Genomic DNA, 16,906 nt, shown 5'->3' with positions numbered 1-16,906 from the left:
TATTCATGAAATCTTATCACAGGCCATGTCTTGTGATCAGTAAGTCATACATCTAACTGGACACCATTATAGCCAAAGGCCTCAAGTTCAAATGGATTTTTTCAAATAGAAAAACAGGCCCGTAAGGCCTGTATTTTACTTACAAACATCATGTTATATTTTTCCAAAAAATGATGAGGAATTTTACAGCTCCAAACTGATTTTAAAAAAAAATACCTTCATCAAAATAGAAAAAGTATAGTTGAAACCCTTACCTCCATTTGCAACAAAGGGCCTCTCTACAGACCAATGACTTTCATAAAATTGATTATCCTAAACCAAAAAGATGGATTTCAAAAATAACATTTATCTACCTTATAAGGCAATGCCACTTAACCCTTTAAACAATTTGCTAAAGTCCCCTTCCCTGAATGCTTCTTCGGTCAAAATCTGTTCAATCGTTCATGCTTCTTACCATTTGGTAGAAAAAGTTGACAGACAGTCGACAGATACTGTGCCATATCATTAGTTTAATAGTCCTCTGGAGCAGGTGAGATAAAAAATAGCTCAAATTAGCCAGTAGACATGGAGATTCAATACACACCTGCTGTGATATACTTCTGATCACTGTTACAATCCCATGTTGTTAGTACCTTTGTTGGACTTTTGTGCTGGTTGAAATGCAAGGCACTGAAACAACATGAAGACAATGGTAACTCCATCTTAATTACATCAGACTGCAGCCTTCTATGTTTCCTTAATCATATGTTTTACCTTTGACTATTGCTCTATTCTGACAACAACACTGAGATCAATCATTTCAGTTAAGATTCATTCTTCCACATATCAAGAGATCAGGGCAAAACCATTGTTTGGTTTTTTTTGTTCTTTAAAACTTGGATCTTTTCCTTTCTTTTCCGTTTTTTTTGTTTTCTTGTCCTGTGTAATGCCAAAGTATTACCTTCTATACTTTTTGCTTTCTTGTCCTGTGTAATGCCAAAGTATTACCTTCTATACTTTTTGTTTTCTTGTCCTGTGTAATGCCAAAGTATTACCTTCTATACTTTTTGTTTTCTTGTCCTATGTAATGCCAAAGTATTACCTTCTATACTTTTTGTTTGGATATTTAGTGCAACCTTGTTTACCTGGTGTGTAGGATGGGGGGAGGAGCTTGAGCATGTCCTTACTAACCATTAAGATCCAAGTGTGAGCATTCATTTTTATGGCCCTTTTAGGGTCCTATTGTTACCCTTACTTGCCCCAAGAAAAGGTTACGTTTGCCATATACTAACCATTTAGGGCCACATGTGGCCCTTTATTACCCTTTGTTGGGGCATGATAAAGACAATGTTAACTTACCCTGTATAAGGGTTGATTTGTATCCCTCGGATAGGAGGCAGATACATCTGCATATTTCCAGTCAAATACCCATTGTTATCAAAATGCAGGTCAAGTGTTTTACTGCAAATATCACTCTCTAAGCCTTTCCTGTAAATATCGGAAAGAAATGTCCTTTTAAAAGACTTAGAAACAAAATATTTTTACATTTGATAAAGACAATGTGAGTTTTCTGCCCTTGTTCTGCTCCACAGTCACTAATCAAGTGTACCTACTTAAGATACATATAAGACCGATCTATGAAATAAATATGAAAACACACGAACCAAAAATTGAAGAAAAAATAATTCAGGGACATTTATGTGATTCATCTTGTTGTATAGTATACAGAAATAAAGACATTAGGAATACTTATAATGAAATATGGCACTATATCCATATTTAAATCATGGCAAGGAGTAAATTGATCTATATTTAAAATATCAACATAAAATCATATACATTCCTTGTTTGTATGGTATGTCAATTTGGATTTAACCAATGAATGGGTGCATATTCGGGTCTTCTAGTGGTTACCTTTGGTAAGTGATATTTTGCGTATAAAAATACCTCAGGGTTAAGTCATGACATGGAATGAAATCAAGGTCAAGACGGAAACCACTTTACGTTAGGGGAGGGAAAGTACTCTATTTTGTGCTTAATTAGTGCACAGAAGAACAATATGTCCTGGATGAATGGGAAGGTGTCTGACCACCTTTATCATTAACCCTCCACCTCGATGTCCCACATTCTGGACCTGGGACAGTCACCAGGCAATGACCGCAGGTCAGGAGTTTTTTAGAGGGAACTCCAGCTTTCCTCCACCACCCAAAACCTGGCACTGGACTTCCTTAAATGACACTTCATGCTCTTAGTAGGAAATAAAGCAACAGTAAACCAAACTTCTGATCCTTCATTTTCTTTCCTTTTTGTCTCTTCTTTAAGTATCTGTTCATTTTCTCTCACACATCTATTTAAATCCTTGAGATCTATGGGATGAAAAGGTTTGATACTTATAACGTCCTTGTGATCTACGGGGTGAAAAGGTTTGATACTTGTAACGTCCTTGTGATCTACAGGGTGAAAAGGTTTGATACTTATAACACCCTTGTTATCTACAGGGTGAAAGGGTTTGATACTTATAACGTCCTTGTGATCTACGGGGTGAAAAGGTTTGATACATTTAACGTCCTTGTGATCTACGGGGTGAAAAGGTTTGATACTTATAATGTCCTTGTGATCTACGGGGTGAAAAGGTTTGATACTTATAACGTCCTTGTGATCTACAGGGTGAAAAGGTTTGATACTTATAACGTCCTTGTGATCTACGGGGTGAAAGGGTTTGATACTTATAACGTCCTTGTGATCTACAGGGTGAAAAGGTTTGATACATTTAACGTCCTTGTGATAGAGGAGTGGTAACTTACCCAGTAGAAATTTTTAGATGTCCAAGCTGAACTCTCCATATCACAGGCAAGAAGTTGACGTTATTATCAAGTTCTTTCACCATGGTAACCAAAGGTTTCCAGGGGTTACATTTGGCCCCTTTTCCACTGAGGGACACAATCTCTCTACCAGCAGCTTCAAAAGAGTTTTCTCCCAACCTTAAATTTTTCAATCAGAGTTAAGACAGAAAATTCCACATGTAAATAGATAAGACAGAAATTCCCACATGTAAATAGAGATAAGACAGAAATTTCCACATGTAAATAGCGATAAGACAGAAATTCCCACATGTAAATAGAGATAAGACAGAAATTTTCACATGTAAATAGAGATAAGACAGAAATTCCCACATGTAAATAGAGATAAGACAGAAATTTCCACATGTAAATAGAGATAAGACAGAAATTCCCACATGTAAATAGAGATAAGACAGAAATTTCCACATGTAAATAGAGATAAGACAGAAATTCCCACATGTAAATAGAGATAAGACAGAAATTCCCACAGGTAAATAGAAATAAGACAGAAATTCCCAAGGTAAATAGAAATCAGACAGAAATTCCCACAGGTAAATAGAGATAAGACAGAAATTCCCACATGTAAATAGAGATAAGACAGAAATTCCCACAGGTAAATAGAAATAAGACAGAAATTCCCAAGGTAAATAGAGATAAGACAGAAATTCCCACATGTAAATAGAGATAAGACAGAAATTCCCACAGGTAAATAGCGATAAGACAGAAATTCCCACATGTAAATAGAGATAAGACAGAAATTCCCACATGTAAATAGAAATAAGACAGAAATTCCCACATGTAAATAGAAATAAGACAGAAATTCCCACATGTAATGAAACTCAAAGTCTTACAAGAAACAGCCTAATTGATGTATATTTTTATATCATTTCTATCGTTCAAACATTGGAAATTTCATTGTTAAATTTAAAAACTCCGTGAATATAAAAACATACAATTAGCGGACCAATGACTCAATTATTTTATTTATATTTTTGAGGTCACTCATTAAACCCTCAAAAATTACCTCACCACAAAAATATCCAATTACACAATACATGTACACAGAAATGGTTTCTAAGATTTATGTGATATAAATACATTTTGACATATTCCATGTAGACAGTGTGTGCCTGTTTTTCCTCCCCTAATAAGGCATGGACCATACTGAGGTAGTATACAAGTTCAGGGTCAGAGGTCGAAAGATCAGTCAGCATGGATTTGGCCTGCTCCAACCATTCTATTCCTGAAATTAGACGACCAATGTACACATGCTATTGGCTAACCAGAGGAACTAGGAAGGTAAATTTAATATCAGTAGTGTATTCATAATCAAACCTCTCCACCATAAAACACCAACACTTTAGTGATTATCAATATGTTCTAGCATCTTGGTGTATATATATTCTGCAATAAGCATATTTCCACTTACTCAATGTCTGGGAGTGGGCTTATTACATGACATTCAAATGTTTGTTGGAAATGCTACTGTAGGCTTATTAAAAGGGATTACTGTTGGATGAATGCCAACACATTATTACTAGAATCAGTGGGCTTATCAAAGACACTGAAATAGTGCTTGTTGCATACATCAATTCTACTAGATGGGCTTATTACATGGCATAGGCTTATTGCAAGATGAAAATGGAAATTCCGTATACAATTATGGTTTCAGATTTTGTTTGTTTTATATATCTATTCAAAAAAAAGTGATTTTGCAAAATTCATCCTTCGAATCTGTTAAAATTGGATAAATGCTGAAATATTCCGAGAAGCAAATACAGTTTGTATCTATATATTTACAGTAATTTTACAGTAATTTGTTTAATCATAGTAAGTTGTAAACAAGACATACCATATTAACTAACTTATAGTGTATATTTGAATTACTGAAAGCAATTTGTATATTTATTGACTGTTACATGTAAAAAGCTTAATTGTACAGACTCTGGCTCAGACACAATTAACATGCTGGATCATCTAAATGTAAATGTGTTTTTGTTTATTTTATGCTACTACATAACCGAGGATACAAACCACTTTGAATATAATTACACACTACGAAACATCCAGCAGCAATAATGCTCTAAACATTTTATTTTTGTGAATTTGAAGAGGTTAAAAAAAATTCAGCAAAAGATTGGAAAAGAAAAAAATGAATTTACCCTGAACTGATCCACAGTGTGTGCAAAGGTAAGAATCCATGATGTGTCGCTCCAGACCTTCGACCTTTTGACTGTACTTACTGGTCAATACAACGTTCCAAGCATGGGCTGATTGTTTTCCTTTCTGAGGTGTAAAGATCCTTATCGGAGAAAGATTGTGACATAAATTTATCAACATTGCACGAATGTTTAGAAAAACAAAATGACATCTGTTAGGTTTTCAGGCTGCATTAACTCAAAGGAATAACTTCTATGACCTTTGACCTAGAATTGAAGGGCATGACATTTGAACTTTGATTGCCATCAGAATATTGACAGCGTTAGACATATAGAGAATCTATCTTGGGATTTCTTTCATATGAAGTTTATGAAAGAAGTCTTCCCATTTTTATTTTCACAACTTCTGGCTTTATACAAAACAAATGTAAGATAACTGAACTTAGACTCTTAGATAACATATCAACATATTTGTACCAATGGCATTTTATAAGACTGCAGTAGACAATTTATATCAGTGATATTCTTACTATACGTCTTTTTCTTTTGTGACATCAAGTCATGAAGTTATGACAAAAGAAACATTCAGCTAATCGCAACTACACAAATTCATAATACACTTATTGCAACACAAAAACTTTAAATGTAATTTGTACCCTCTGGCATTTCAAGGGGAGACAATATGAAACAGGATAATACCAAAGAGAGAGATAGAAACACATTGATTTTTTATGTGTATGTTATGCATTGTAAACTCTAAAAAGGTACAGCAACATAAAAATAAGGACATTTTTTCTCTTCGTGTTAAAATTTTCAAATGAACCCAGCTTAGCAAAAATGTTTTTTTTTTAATTTTTACTTTCCAAAGTTATAAAACAAAAATATTGTTCATACAACAGTTGAACATGAAAATTCTGTAACATCATGATCGCTCCTGGAATGTAAATGAAATGAGTGTGCCAAATAGGAGGGGTGTTGGAGGTACAGTTATGCACTTATACAGACATCCAAAAACTTTAAATAGGTTGATGTCAAAACTGTTCAGTCCAAAAGCTGATAAATTTCGCAAAAGAAATAAATAAGCCCAAAAATCTGCATTTTGTTGCTATAATACCAATCTTAGACTTCTAGTAGCCAAATGTGGGGATATATACATATGAATTTGAAAGTTTGCAAAAAATTCAGTTTTTGGACAGGATGCTGACGTTGACATTGACACCAACACCAGGAAAACAGCATTATAGCTAAGGGTGACTTGTGTAAAACACTGACTTACTACATTTTAACTAATTATGTTAATAATCATCCAGTTTTTTGAAAGAGGGCACTCACCAAAAACACCAAACTAAGTACTGAAAATATTAGGAATATTAGGAGTATTTTTGATGACCATAGTGACCTCATCAAATACTTACCCCTGGTCATAGAGGTTAGCAACCAGCAACAACATATTAGTGGTAATATTGTCTGCACAGAGACTGTTTTTGACGTCCTTCAGTAAAATATCAGAGGACAATCTGTAGAATTTTGCTGCTGTTTCTGTGGCCCCAATCATGGCATGCATATGGCCCACTTCATTATGGTAAACAGCTTTTAAGGCTTCTGTAAGAAGGCAAACATATTAACATACACCTGTGTTATGATTTCGTGTTCTAAAGCATTTTATAAATATTGAAAAAAAGACATTCATTTTAGATCACGTAGACACATTGAATTACTAATTATTTCTTTCTCTAATATCCAGAATCAAAATGTGTCATTGATACTCACTATTATCTGTACTCTGTGAAAGTGACTTGAAGTACTCAGTAGCCTGATGGATGTCTCCCCTAGCCCACAAAGCATACGGCACAGCATCATCAAAACAGTGCGACACTACAGTGGGAAATCTGACAATAAAAACACACAATACAACATCACAACTCCAAAATATGAAATCATCCACCAGGCAATATCTATGTGATTATAACTAGCTATCTACCTGTCTCAAACTGTTTTATACAATCACAAAAATTAAAACACTAATTAATATCAAGAGTAAGGTCAACATCTTCTCTGCAAGCTTTTATCAATTATTTACCAAAAATCATCTGACAAAGAAATGTGTACTTTGCTAACAGAGGTCATTATTTATTTCAATGTCTCTGCTAGGATTCGAACCCTGGACCTCTGGCTTACTAGTCTAATGCTCAACCCATCAAGCTACAGAGAAGTTCTCTCTAGCCGAGCGGTATATTGCAGCTGGTTTTTACCAAAGTTACACTATCATTTGTGATAAACTGTTGCATCACATTATCAATCAATGTGTGTTACAAGAACTTGATATCACATGACAAGATTTCTGAAAGGCTGAAACTTCTGTGTTTTCCTAAAAAAAAATAACCAGTGGATAAAAAAAGCTCATTATTAGAGTTTCTCTGCAAATGTGAAATGCTAAGCATGCAAATGTGATAAATTTGTACAGAATTCTAGACAATAAATATTGACCAAATCTAGTGTATTCAGTAATGTCAATATTGTCAGCCTTACAAATGAATGTGCTGGGTGTAAATCAGGAAGAGGTGGTATTTTACTGTTTAACTACACATGATGACACCTTATCTTCCACTAATATCACTAATTTAGCTGGTGATACAGACACTAAATCATTTAAGTTACATCATAGTGGCAAAGAGGCAATATCACTAATTTGAATCAAAGGTAACCCACGTTCCTACTTAAGGTTGAAGGTCAAAATGTAGGTCAAATGACCTATGTCTGGTTCACGACACATATACATCACCTCACCTCAGTAAACCCATGCTCCCAGTATAAAGTTCTAGTGAAAAGTAGTGAAGGAAATAGCACACAGAAAATCTTGTTCAATGATGTAGGTCAAAGGTCAAAATAAAGGTCAGAGTGGCCTAATTTGATACACAACACACACTCCCACCTCCGTCAGCCTATGCCTCAGCTAGGGTCCCTAGTTCAAAACTAGGACTAAAAACTCAAAAATCAGTATTTTTTTGGTGCATGTGTACATCATATTGCGTACCTGCTCTTCATAGCAAATTTCAATCTGGTCATCAAACTCCTTGTAGCTCTAACAATGCGGTCATCTTCACTCTCTGATTGGTGTCTGTAGGCACTGGCAGATAAAAATGGAGGCATCATCAGCTCCAAGGTGGCAGCCACCACTATCAATAAAGAAGTCAATTAAACCTTTATCCATTTCAACATTGAAATAAGTTGATAGTTGTCAGATACATAAACTGAATAACATACACTTGACAACTTGTTATTGAATTATATACTAACTATGCTTCAAGAATTAATAACAGCAGGATTTTATTTATATACACAGGGCTCCCCATAGGAGCTGAACTAATTCACTGTTTTGGAAACAATAAAATCAAATATTAGGCAAAGAAAACAAAATTATGATATTAATCATTCCTTTTGGCCTGTCCCTACCTCCATGCTTATATTTACTCTGTATATATATATTATACATCATGTAAGTACACCTACAATGCCTATTATATATTCTTGTATCATAGTCTCATTTTGGTATCATTCTTGAAGATCCACTTGTTTTATAAAGAACAAAACTGATCTCTATTACTGTAACTCAAAAATGCATGTTAATTGTTTGTAAAAAAAAAACTAATTCCTTACATATGTTGCCTTTTTACTTCAGATTTTCTGTTCAATGTTTACCTGCCCAAGTGCTGATCGCTCTCCTTTGTTCCAAGTTTGGGTCAGTCCAGTCAATACTTGTTAGCGGTAGTGTGGCCAGTACAGTATGATCAGTATGGTTCACACTGGACGTCTTGTTACAAACATTTCTGACAGGGTGCAATAATACGGGTCTATCAGGGTTCATTTTGAACATACAGTTTTCTGTAAATTTCTCTTTGGGTTCAAAACGGGCTAATGTTGAATGCAACCACGACAACTGTATTTTTTGTAAAGAGAAATCATCATCTACATGGAAAAGTCTTTTTAATTTGTTCGGAAGTTCAGGCATCAATTTGAAGTTTAATTTGTAAGATGATCTGATACACAATTGAACCAGTGATGGAACATCTTTGGATAAGTCCAACATTCTATCAACAGAAGGTTGGTCAGGCAGTATGTGTTCGATATCATCAAATTCTAAATCCATAAATGGCCGTATCTGATTTTCGTACATTGTACTCATTTCTTTTCGACGTTTTTTCTTTTGTTTTTTGCTAAGTCTAGAAGATCTAATATTTGAAGAACTGGTAGTCAAACTAGTGTTTTCATCTGAAAATACTGAGTTTTCATCACTTTCACATTCTGCCCCTGTCAATTCCTGCACTCCATCACTTCTCTCAGATACAATACTATTTTCTGTAACCGACTCGGAATCTGAAATTAACCATTCTTCTGCTGAAAAGAATTCCTCATCTGAATCACTCTTCAGTGACAGACTTGATACCCCTGACCTCAATTCAGGGTCAAGGTCAGCTGTGTGCTCATTTGTCTCCCCTGATTGCTGTTTTGACCTCCTTCTTCGTCGTCTTTGCATCGACACCACCATTGGTTCCTCTGCATCATCAAACTCCCAAGATATCATACGAGCATAAGATGGTCGCTGGCTTCTCTGGGCTATCAGCACATCCAGCCCCTCTTCCTCATCCATTTCGTTACACTATACTGCACAATCCTGCAAAGTGTTAATATAAATGCACAATTATGTCCATGGTGTTTGAGCGGTCCAACAGGATACCTTATTCCCTTAAACCAAAAAGCTTTGTCTACACTTTGTTTATAACATTGTGCATGCCAATTACTAGGTTGTGACAATATCATTGCTCAGGGTTTATATTTTACAGAAGTTTTTTAAAATCAATTGAAAATATGCATTTTAAACTATGTGATCTTGAACATGATACGAAGACAGAAAGAATGACTGTGTAAAAATAATGGTTAAAAAATATATTCATCTTTCAAAAGACACCATATCAGTAAGCATTTACATGTAAATTATCATAAACAATGATTCTAAATTCAATAAGCTATGATCATCTGTCCTGGATCTACACTTGCCAGCAACATATGAAAATAAAGTAAACTTGTGAACACCAACTTGCTATGTACCCATTGTTTACTTACAAAGAGTAGATTTTCTGTAATGAAATTAGGAAAAAATTCCAACTTGTATATACAGACAGTACTAAAATCTTCAACAAACTAGATTAAATTGTCCAACATATGTAAATGAACTGGGAGAGTATACATTCCTGTCAAGTGCCCAAACCAGGAATCAAACCAGGGTCTCTGGGGTGATAATCAACTGACTTTACCAACCGAGTCAAAAAAAGATGTTCCATCAAATGAGTGACAGAGACCGTATTTAACACTATATACAAGCCATACCAATCTGCTACTGTTAGATATGTCTAGGTCCCTTGTGGTTATACAAAAGGAGAGGGTGTTATCTTGTCTATAGCGTTCTTGTCATGACTAACACTGATGTTTTATCTATCCACGATTTTATTTTGTTTTTGCCGAGGACAAGAGGACAATAATAAAATCACAGATACAAAGTCATAATCCTTCGGACTGTGCATTACCATATCCCTGTTGGGGTGGGGGGGGTTGCGTGTGTGTGTGTTATCATATCCCTGTGATATATTTCTAAAACAAAAAAATATAGTATACATGCTAGGTCACTAAACGAGTATAAACTTGTGCTTTGTCTGTGACAAAAGCAAAAATAATCATATTCGGAAACAATCCCTTTTGGGATTCCTTCTTGGGACTCGTTTGGACGAGGGGCATTGTTGAACGTCCGATATAAATGAGTCCCAAGACAGAATCACAAAACAGATTAGCCTAATTCGGAAAATACTTTGGATCGGGATCGGAATCGGCCATTTCAGTTGGATTTACAGTACTGTATCAGGAATATACTCTCCCGCGGTCAATGGTAAACGATTCAGACTATCCTTGAAGAATTTTCTGACACTCTACAGATCGACTAAAATCACATACGTACGCCTACTTTGCTTTCCGCGTTTGTTTTCATCACAACAGCAAAGACATACCTGTACAAACGTACACCATCTAAACGTAGTCCCTTGCAAAGATGTCCAAGTCTGTTCAATTTATAATGCCCTGTCTAGTTGTTGGTACATATACGCCAAACATTTTAGTGATGCAACATTTCTATAACAACAGAAACAGCTAATTGCACTCCTGGATGGACCGCCTTCTGTTGCGATTGCACCATCAACAATCATGCGCCGAAAGTATTAGAGTTATCTCCCTTCGTTCGATACATTGACAGTGCAGTAGTAGGTTCGGTGGGATACCGTGCCAAAATGGATTCAGGCCTGATATTGTTGAGATTTCTACAGCTTGTGTCCCTAACCCCCACCCCAGTCATCTAATCGGTGCAGACACATGCTGATTTTGACTTTTGTGTCAAATTGCGGTTAATATTTACTAAAGGAGCGCACCAAAATTTTTATACATTATATCAAAGCATTCGGTGAAAATTTCAGGAAAATCGAGAAGCCGTAAAGCTGCCATTTAAAAGTCAAACGATTACTGTTTCAATTTTAGTCAATTTTGTTGGGATTTGGGGTCAGTATTTTCTCAAAAAATGTTTAAAAAATGGTGTATATAGTCATAGAATGTCATTTTTGAATAAGTATATATTATATAATATTATGTTACATGTTTCTGACAAAAATTAATATAAACATATTTAATGAAATAATAATTAACAATCTCGAACTAGGAAAATGACATTTTCAACAGTTTCTCAGTTAAAAAACAAGTTTTCTTGCATGAAAAAAACTACTTTTTTTCTGTTTTTAGTGCATCAACTATTTTTATCAAATTATTTGGCTCATTTTCTGAAGAGTAAACCGTGAAAATTTTAGAAAAAAAATGAGAAGCGGTAAAATTGCCATTTTTAAAGGCTCCCGCAGAGTTACATGTATTTCAAGAAATCGCATGGTCAGACGATGATAATACCGTTTTAGAGGCATCTAAACGATCCTTGTAATTATCTCTACAACACTCTTCCGAAGCTAACTTTTGATTATCAATAATGATCATTTATGAATAAATGAGTGAACTGGGCATTACATTACCAGTTTGGGGAAAGTGTCAATAACTGTTGATCAAATCAGAAAATGTATAACCTGGTTATGCAATTACTTCTTGCATTGCGAGATAACCAGTATGGCGGATATAAGTGACGGCATTAGCCTAGCTGTAAACTCAATACAAGTCCGAAGACGTACACAACTCTCACACCAGTTGAGTTGCCGGGAGCCGGTGAGTTTGCATGTATCACTGATGATGTTATTGGAAGTGTCGATTTGTCTATTTCTCACAAATCTGTTGTGTCATCTTATGACCAAAGCCTGGACCCTGAGTCCGACCGTGATATAACTTGTGACTTGAATCTGTCTCAGTGTGAATCTCAGGAAACTGTCATTCTTGATGGACAGAGTCATATAGTAAACGTTGATGGGGAACTAACGAACATCACAAGAACTGAATACATTGTCAAATTACTGGAACTTTCGCACAATAGTAATGACACCATTACTTGGTACAGGTCCATATCAGCTGGCAGGGCAAGGATAATTGAGGGGTGTCCCAAGGGAGACTTACGATCAGGGAAAAACACTACTTAGAATAGTAGTGCCTGGAAATACGCTAAAGACTGTCACATTCTACAACTGTTTATACAGGGTGATAATACGGACATTGATGATGTTTTTTGCGTACTGTTAGTATCGAAACCCCTGCCTGTCCCCCAGTAAGTAAAACGTCCTCACTCAAACTCGTAGAGGTAACCAGCAATACACATGTGGCCCTCGAAAGGTTAGTGTCCCTTGAAAAATTGGTAGACGGTCGCAGGAAGAACGAACAGAAGTTATCCCAAGAACTGAAATATCTAAAAGAGGAAAATGACACACTGCGCTCAGCGTTAGTATCCCATGTTGCGGAAACAAGGTCAAAATCAGCCAAATACGACGCGTTCCAACGTCAGGTCTCGTGCGTATTTAAAAATGTTGGAGAGTTTGACTACCGCATTAATGACGCGATATTGTCTTATCTAAGCTCTCAGTTAACTCAGCTAACAACTGTCGATAATGGGATCTCGAAATCGAATTGAAAGGCAAGTGATAAAGTAACATGTGCCCCCCTTGAGAGCCCCAGTGCCTGTCAGACAGGTAACACTGGCCTACCCGACACCGATACAGGACAGATGAATCGCATCTCACTCAGGAACTTAACGGTACCCGGGAGCATGACCGTGACGAACGAGGTGACCCGTCACCCGCTATCATAGAGGCGGACAATCCAACACGGGTCCAACGTAATTCTCTTTCTAAGAACTTTGCCTATGTAACGTGCACCCTTATGGTAGCGTGCGTGCACGCCGGGCTCTCAATTTATACGGAGCTACCTGCTCCAGAGGCGATCGGGATACCTCGGCTACCTGGCCGAACAGTTGAACAAAATAACACAAACAATATATCAATATACACTACAATAGGATGGACAGTGCCCATGTCCTCCCTACACCGTCGCCTGGACGTAGATCACACCACAAGGCTACAACACACCATAACACTCAACAGCCTGCCATTACCACGACACTGTCACTACTACAGGTACGTCGCCGAGCTGACCACCGTACAGCTCCGACGTCGCCTGCCAGTGTCCTGCTGTTACAAAGTACTAAGGTAAGGTGTCAGTTTTTGTATCAGCAGTCAGACGTACCAGAGCAGCCTTTGCAGGCGACTCCTTATCCAGGAGCTTCTGGCGTACCTGACTCGTCAACTTACTGGCACCAACCACACGTACACTGTTACCCGAGTAGCCTTATTCAGACAACCCCTTACGCAGGAGATTCTGGTAACAGTATGCAGCCAATGCTTACCTTATTATTTTCGCTGTACACTCTGTGTGTCTTCAGAACTTCCAGCCTCCAGTACTGGTTTCAATCAGCCTTTATACAAAATTTGGTGTAATATTCTGGGTGTCATTATTTTGCAGATTAACAAAGCACCAAAAACTATCTCATAACCCAAAATACGTAAGACGTATATATTTATTCATTTATAAAGTATGATTACATATATAGAAAACACCAGTTTCCTTTACAAATTAGTCAATCATTGTTAATTACGTTAATTAGGTATATTACATGAAGGGAGACAACTCAAACTGAATAAAATCATCACATTTCCCCCTCCTTAAGTCAATGCGTCCCGCATGACAAATACAATATTTACAAACTTATGCAAAACACATTGTAACAACAACAGTCTTTCACATTTAATAAACGTAAAACTTTCAGTAGGTCCAAAGGACACAAACACTTCCGCCTACACTTATTTAATTGTCCAGTTTTGTAGCACCGCAGACACCACAGAAGGTCTCCGTCTCCTGCATTTCCACCAGTCCGATTTCCTTATCTCCCTCGGTGTACCTTGTCGTTTTCCAGACCACATGATTCTGTACAACAGGTTTTGTCTGAGTAGACACACTCGCCACTGCTTTTAACACCTTAGGAATTTGATGGAGATTAGTAGGAGGCCTCTCTACCCTTGGGAGTTTCTGTGGGATACGATTCCTGGGATCCTTGGGACTCAGTTTCTCTGGCGCCCGTTTAAAGGTGAACACTTTATCTGGCCGTGTAAGCTTCCTCACAGTAGGATCGGGAATGGCCTCTACATCAGGTTCCACGCCAGCAGAATCATTATTGTCTTCTCCATTGTCAGAGTCCGACACATCACCTAGGATGCTAGCAAGATCACCAGGGTCATTGTCTTTCCACGACTCTTCATCCTCTCTTTCAGTCGACAGGTTGCCTCCTTCGTGTGAGAGTCCTGGCTGTGCCGTATGTTCTGCACTGTGCCTTCTCCTTGTGTGCCGGAGAAGATTGCTTGCTGAGGTGGTAGCAAAGGAGCATTCTTCACATACGAAGGATTTCTTCTCCATTTCCTTCAAACCACACCTGACAATTTGCTCCTTCATCCTTTCAATATCCACACAAGTGAATGTACACATGGGACATCGCTGTTCCTTCCTTGGAGTGGTCTTTGTCTTCACCATCTCTACAACATATAAGAAGGGATGGAAGGATTCAAAGGATGTATGAATATTGTGACCAAGTAACAAAATCAGGAATACAAGAATATTATCAGTACTCTAATTAATCAAAATCAGTAGCATACTCGGCCAGCCAGCGTGGTGGCCGTCTCGTACGTCGAGACGGGAACGGGCTTTCACATTCGCCCTCACTCCTCTCGGCGCTTTCACTGTCATCCCCAGTGGGACTGGATTTGATCCCGTCCCCAACGGTTTCGGGACCTTGCCCAACTCTGCCTCTAACCTCACCCTTTTTATGTTCTGAGGTATATTTTATCGGTTCTGTGTCCAATGTTGACTCGCCTGTTAGCTGTTGTCTTTTCTTCAGTTGCATGCGATCTACATGAACTATTTGGGGTGCACCGCGAGCCCCACACAGTACCTTGTAGGTGACATCTGAACATCTGCTCACTACCTCATATGGTCTTCTCCAATAACTTGTAAGTTTTGGAAAATGGCCTGGTAGATACCTCGGGAAGTAAACATAGACTTGATCCCCAGCCGAGAAGGTTTGCCAGCTGAGCTTTCGGTCGTGCCAGATCTTTTGCCGCAGCATTTCTGCATTTGTATGTTTCCTGACATGAACATGGGCTGTCTCCATTTTTTCCTTTAATTCCCAAGCCCACTGGTGTGTTGGAATTTTCTTTGCGCTTGTGGGCATCTCATACATAATGCCCAGTGGCGTTGATACTTCCCTGTCAAGCATAAGGGCATTCGGGCTGCTGCCAGTAGTTTCGTGAACTACAGATCGATATGCCATAGTAACAAATGGTAGATGGTCATCCCAGTCTGTGTGGTGGTCATTGACATAGGAAGCCAGCATGGAAATCAGCGTTCGATTGAACCTCTTATCCATACCATCTCCTTCTGGATGGTAGGGAGTGGTTCGAGTCTTTTTAATGTGCAATACCTCGCACATCTGTTAGAAGAGTTGTCCTTCAAACTGTTTTCCTTGATCCGAGTGGATCACCGTTGGCACGCCAAACTTGGTGACGATCTCCCTAACAATAATATCAGCCACGGTCTTCGCAGTCATGTCCGGCATTGGAAATGCCTCAGTCCATTTAGTAAAATAGTCAGACACTACTAGTACATAACGATTCCCCTTGCTAGTCACTGGCAAATCTCCAAGTATGTCGGTTGCTATCCTTTCCATAGGCATACCGGCACCAACGACCTGCATAAGCGCTTTCGGAGTTTTCATCGGTCCCTTTTTCTTTGAGCACACTTCACAGCCTGCTATATACTGTCTCACATCTCTCTGTAGACCAGGCCAGTAGAAGCTTTGTCTTACCTTGCTCAAGGTCTTCTTCACTCCCAGATGACCAGAAGTCCGATGATCATGACACATATCAATATGCTCCTGCGCTCAGCCATCGGTACAACCGCTTGCAACGCGGTGCCTTTAGAGTCTTGCCATTTGCGATACAGCACGTCATCCTGGACTATCAACATATCCCGTTGTGACCACAGGGACTTCACAATGGTACCGCCCATGTGCACGTCTGTAGTGTTTGGCTTGGTAGTGCCCTCTGTCCACTGCTTAATTAGCATAATATCTGGATCTTCTTGCTGGAGAACTGACAAAGATTTTTCTCCGGTTTCATCTTTCTGCCTGTCGTCCTCTTCTTGTTTGCCAGACCCTGTCTCTGTCGAGCCACCAACAGACAGCTTCGATACCTAATCCCATTCAGGATCGAACTTGCACTTCTGACAATGTCGTCTACTAAGCGCGTCTGCATTTTAGTGCTGAGATCTTGGCCGATGTTCGATTTTCATGTCATACATACTCAG

The 16,906-nt window shown here is 38.0% G+C and overlaps 3 protein-coding genes across 3 annotated transcripts in view; all 3 read right to left on the bottom strand.

Annotated features, from left to right (window-relative positions):
* Positions 1-11,179, bottom strand: part of LOC132562768 (uncharacterized) — a 32,428-nt gene extending 21,249 nt beyond the window's left edge. The window contains exons 1-10 of the mRNA XM_060227534.1: positions 11,035-11,179; positions 8,678-9,650; positions 8,013-8,154; positions 6,749-6,867; positions 6,394-6,580; positions 4,982-5,121; positions 3,918-4,062; positions 2,784-2,960; positions 1,339-1,467; positions 584-669 (exon numbers count right to left, since the gene is read on the bottom strand). Of these exons, the coding sequence (XP_060083517.1) occupies positions 584-669; positions 1,339-1,467; positions 2,784-2,960; positions 3,918-4,062; positions 4,982-5,121; positions 6,394-6,580; positions 6,749-6,867; positions 8,013-8,154; positions 8,678-9,626 (2,074 nt within the window). The 5' untranslated portion in view covers positions 9,627-9,650; positions 11,035-11,179. The remainder of the gene's footprint in view (positions 1-583; positions 670-1,338; positions 1,468-2,783; positions 2,961-3,917; positions 4,063-4,981; positions 5,122-6,393; positions 6,581-6,748; positions 6,868-8,012; positions 8,155-8,677; positions 9,651-11,034) is intronic.
* Positions 11,180-14,356: 3,177 nt separating this feature from the next.
* LOC132562613 (uncharacterized) lies at positions 14,357-15,076 on the bottom strand. The gene has a single exon (XM_060227366.1). It carries the CDS (start codon positions 15,074-15,076, stop codon positions 14,357-14,359), a length of 720 nt encoding a protein of 239 aa, XP_060083349.1.
* Positions 15,077-15,176: 100 nt separating this feature from the next.
* LOC132562602 (uncharacterized) lies at positions 15,177-16,031 on the bottom strand. The gene has a single exon (XM_060227356.1). The coding sequence runs from the start codon at positions 16,029-16,031 to the stop codon at positions 15,177-15,179; it is 855 nt and encodes a 284-aa protein (XP_060083339.1).
* Positions 16,032-16,906: the final 875 nt, after the last annotated feature.

The sequence above is a fragment of the Ylistrum balloti genome, unplaced genomic scaffold (assembly GCF_031769215.1).
Source record: "Ylistrum balloti isolate Yb309-2 unplaced genomic scaffold, AGI_CSIRO_Ybal_v1 Utg369672, whole genome shotgun sequence".
In the NCBI taxonomy this organism is placed as follows: Eukaryota; Metazoa; Mollusca; class Bivalvia; order Pectinida; family Pectinidae; genus Ylistrum; species Ylistrum balloti.
The sequence above is the reverse complement of the archived record's forward strand: the minus strand, read 5'-3'. Positions and strand labels throughout refer to the sequence as shown.

Bases quoted from the DNA above. Each gene is read 5' to 3' on its own strand.
- LOC132562602 (XM_060227356.1), bottom strand. From the start codon at position 16,031: ATGTGCGAGGTATTGCACATTAAAAAGACTCGAACCACTCCCTACCAT.
- LOC132562613 (XM_060227366.1), bottom strand. From the start codon at position 15,076: ATGGTGAAGACAAAGACCACTCCAAGGAAGGAACAGCGATGTCCCATG.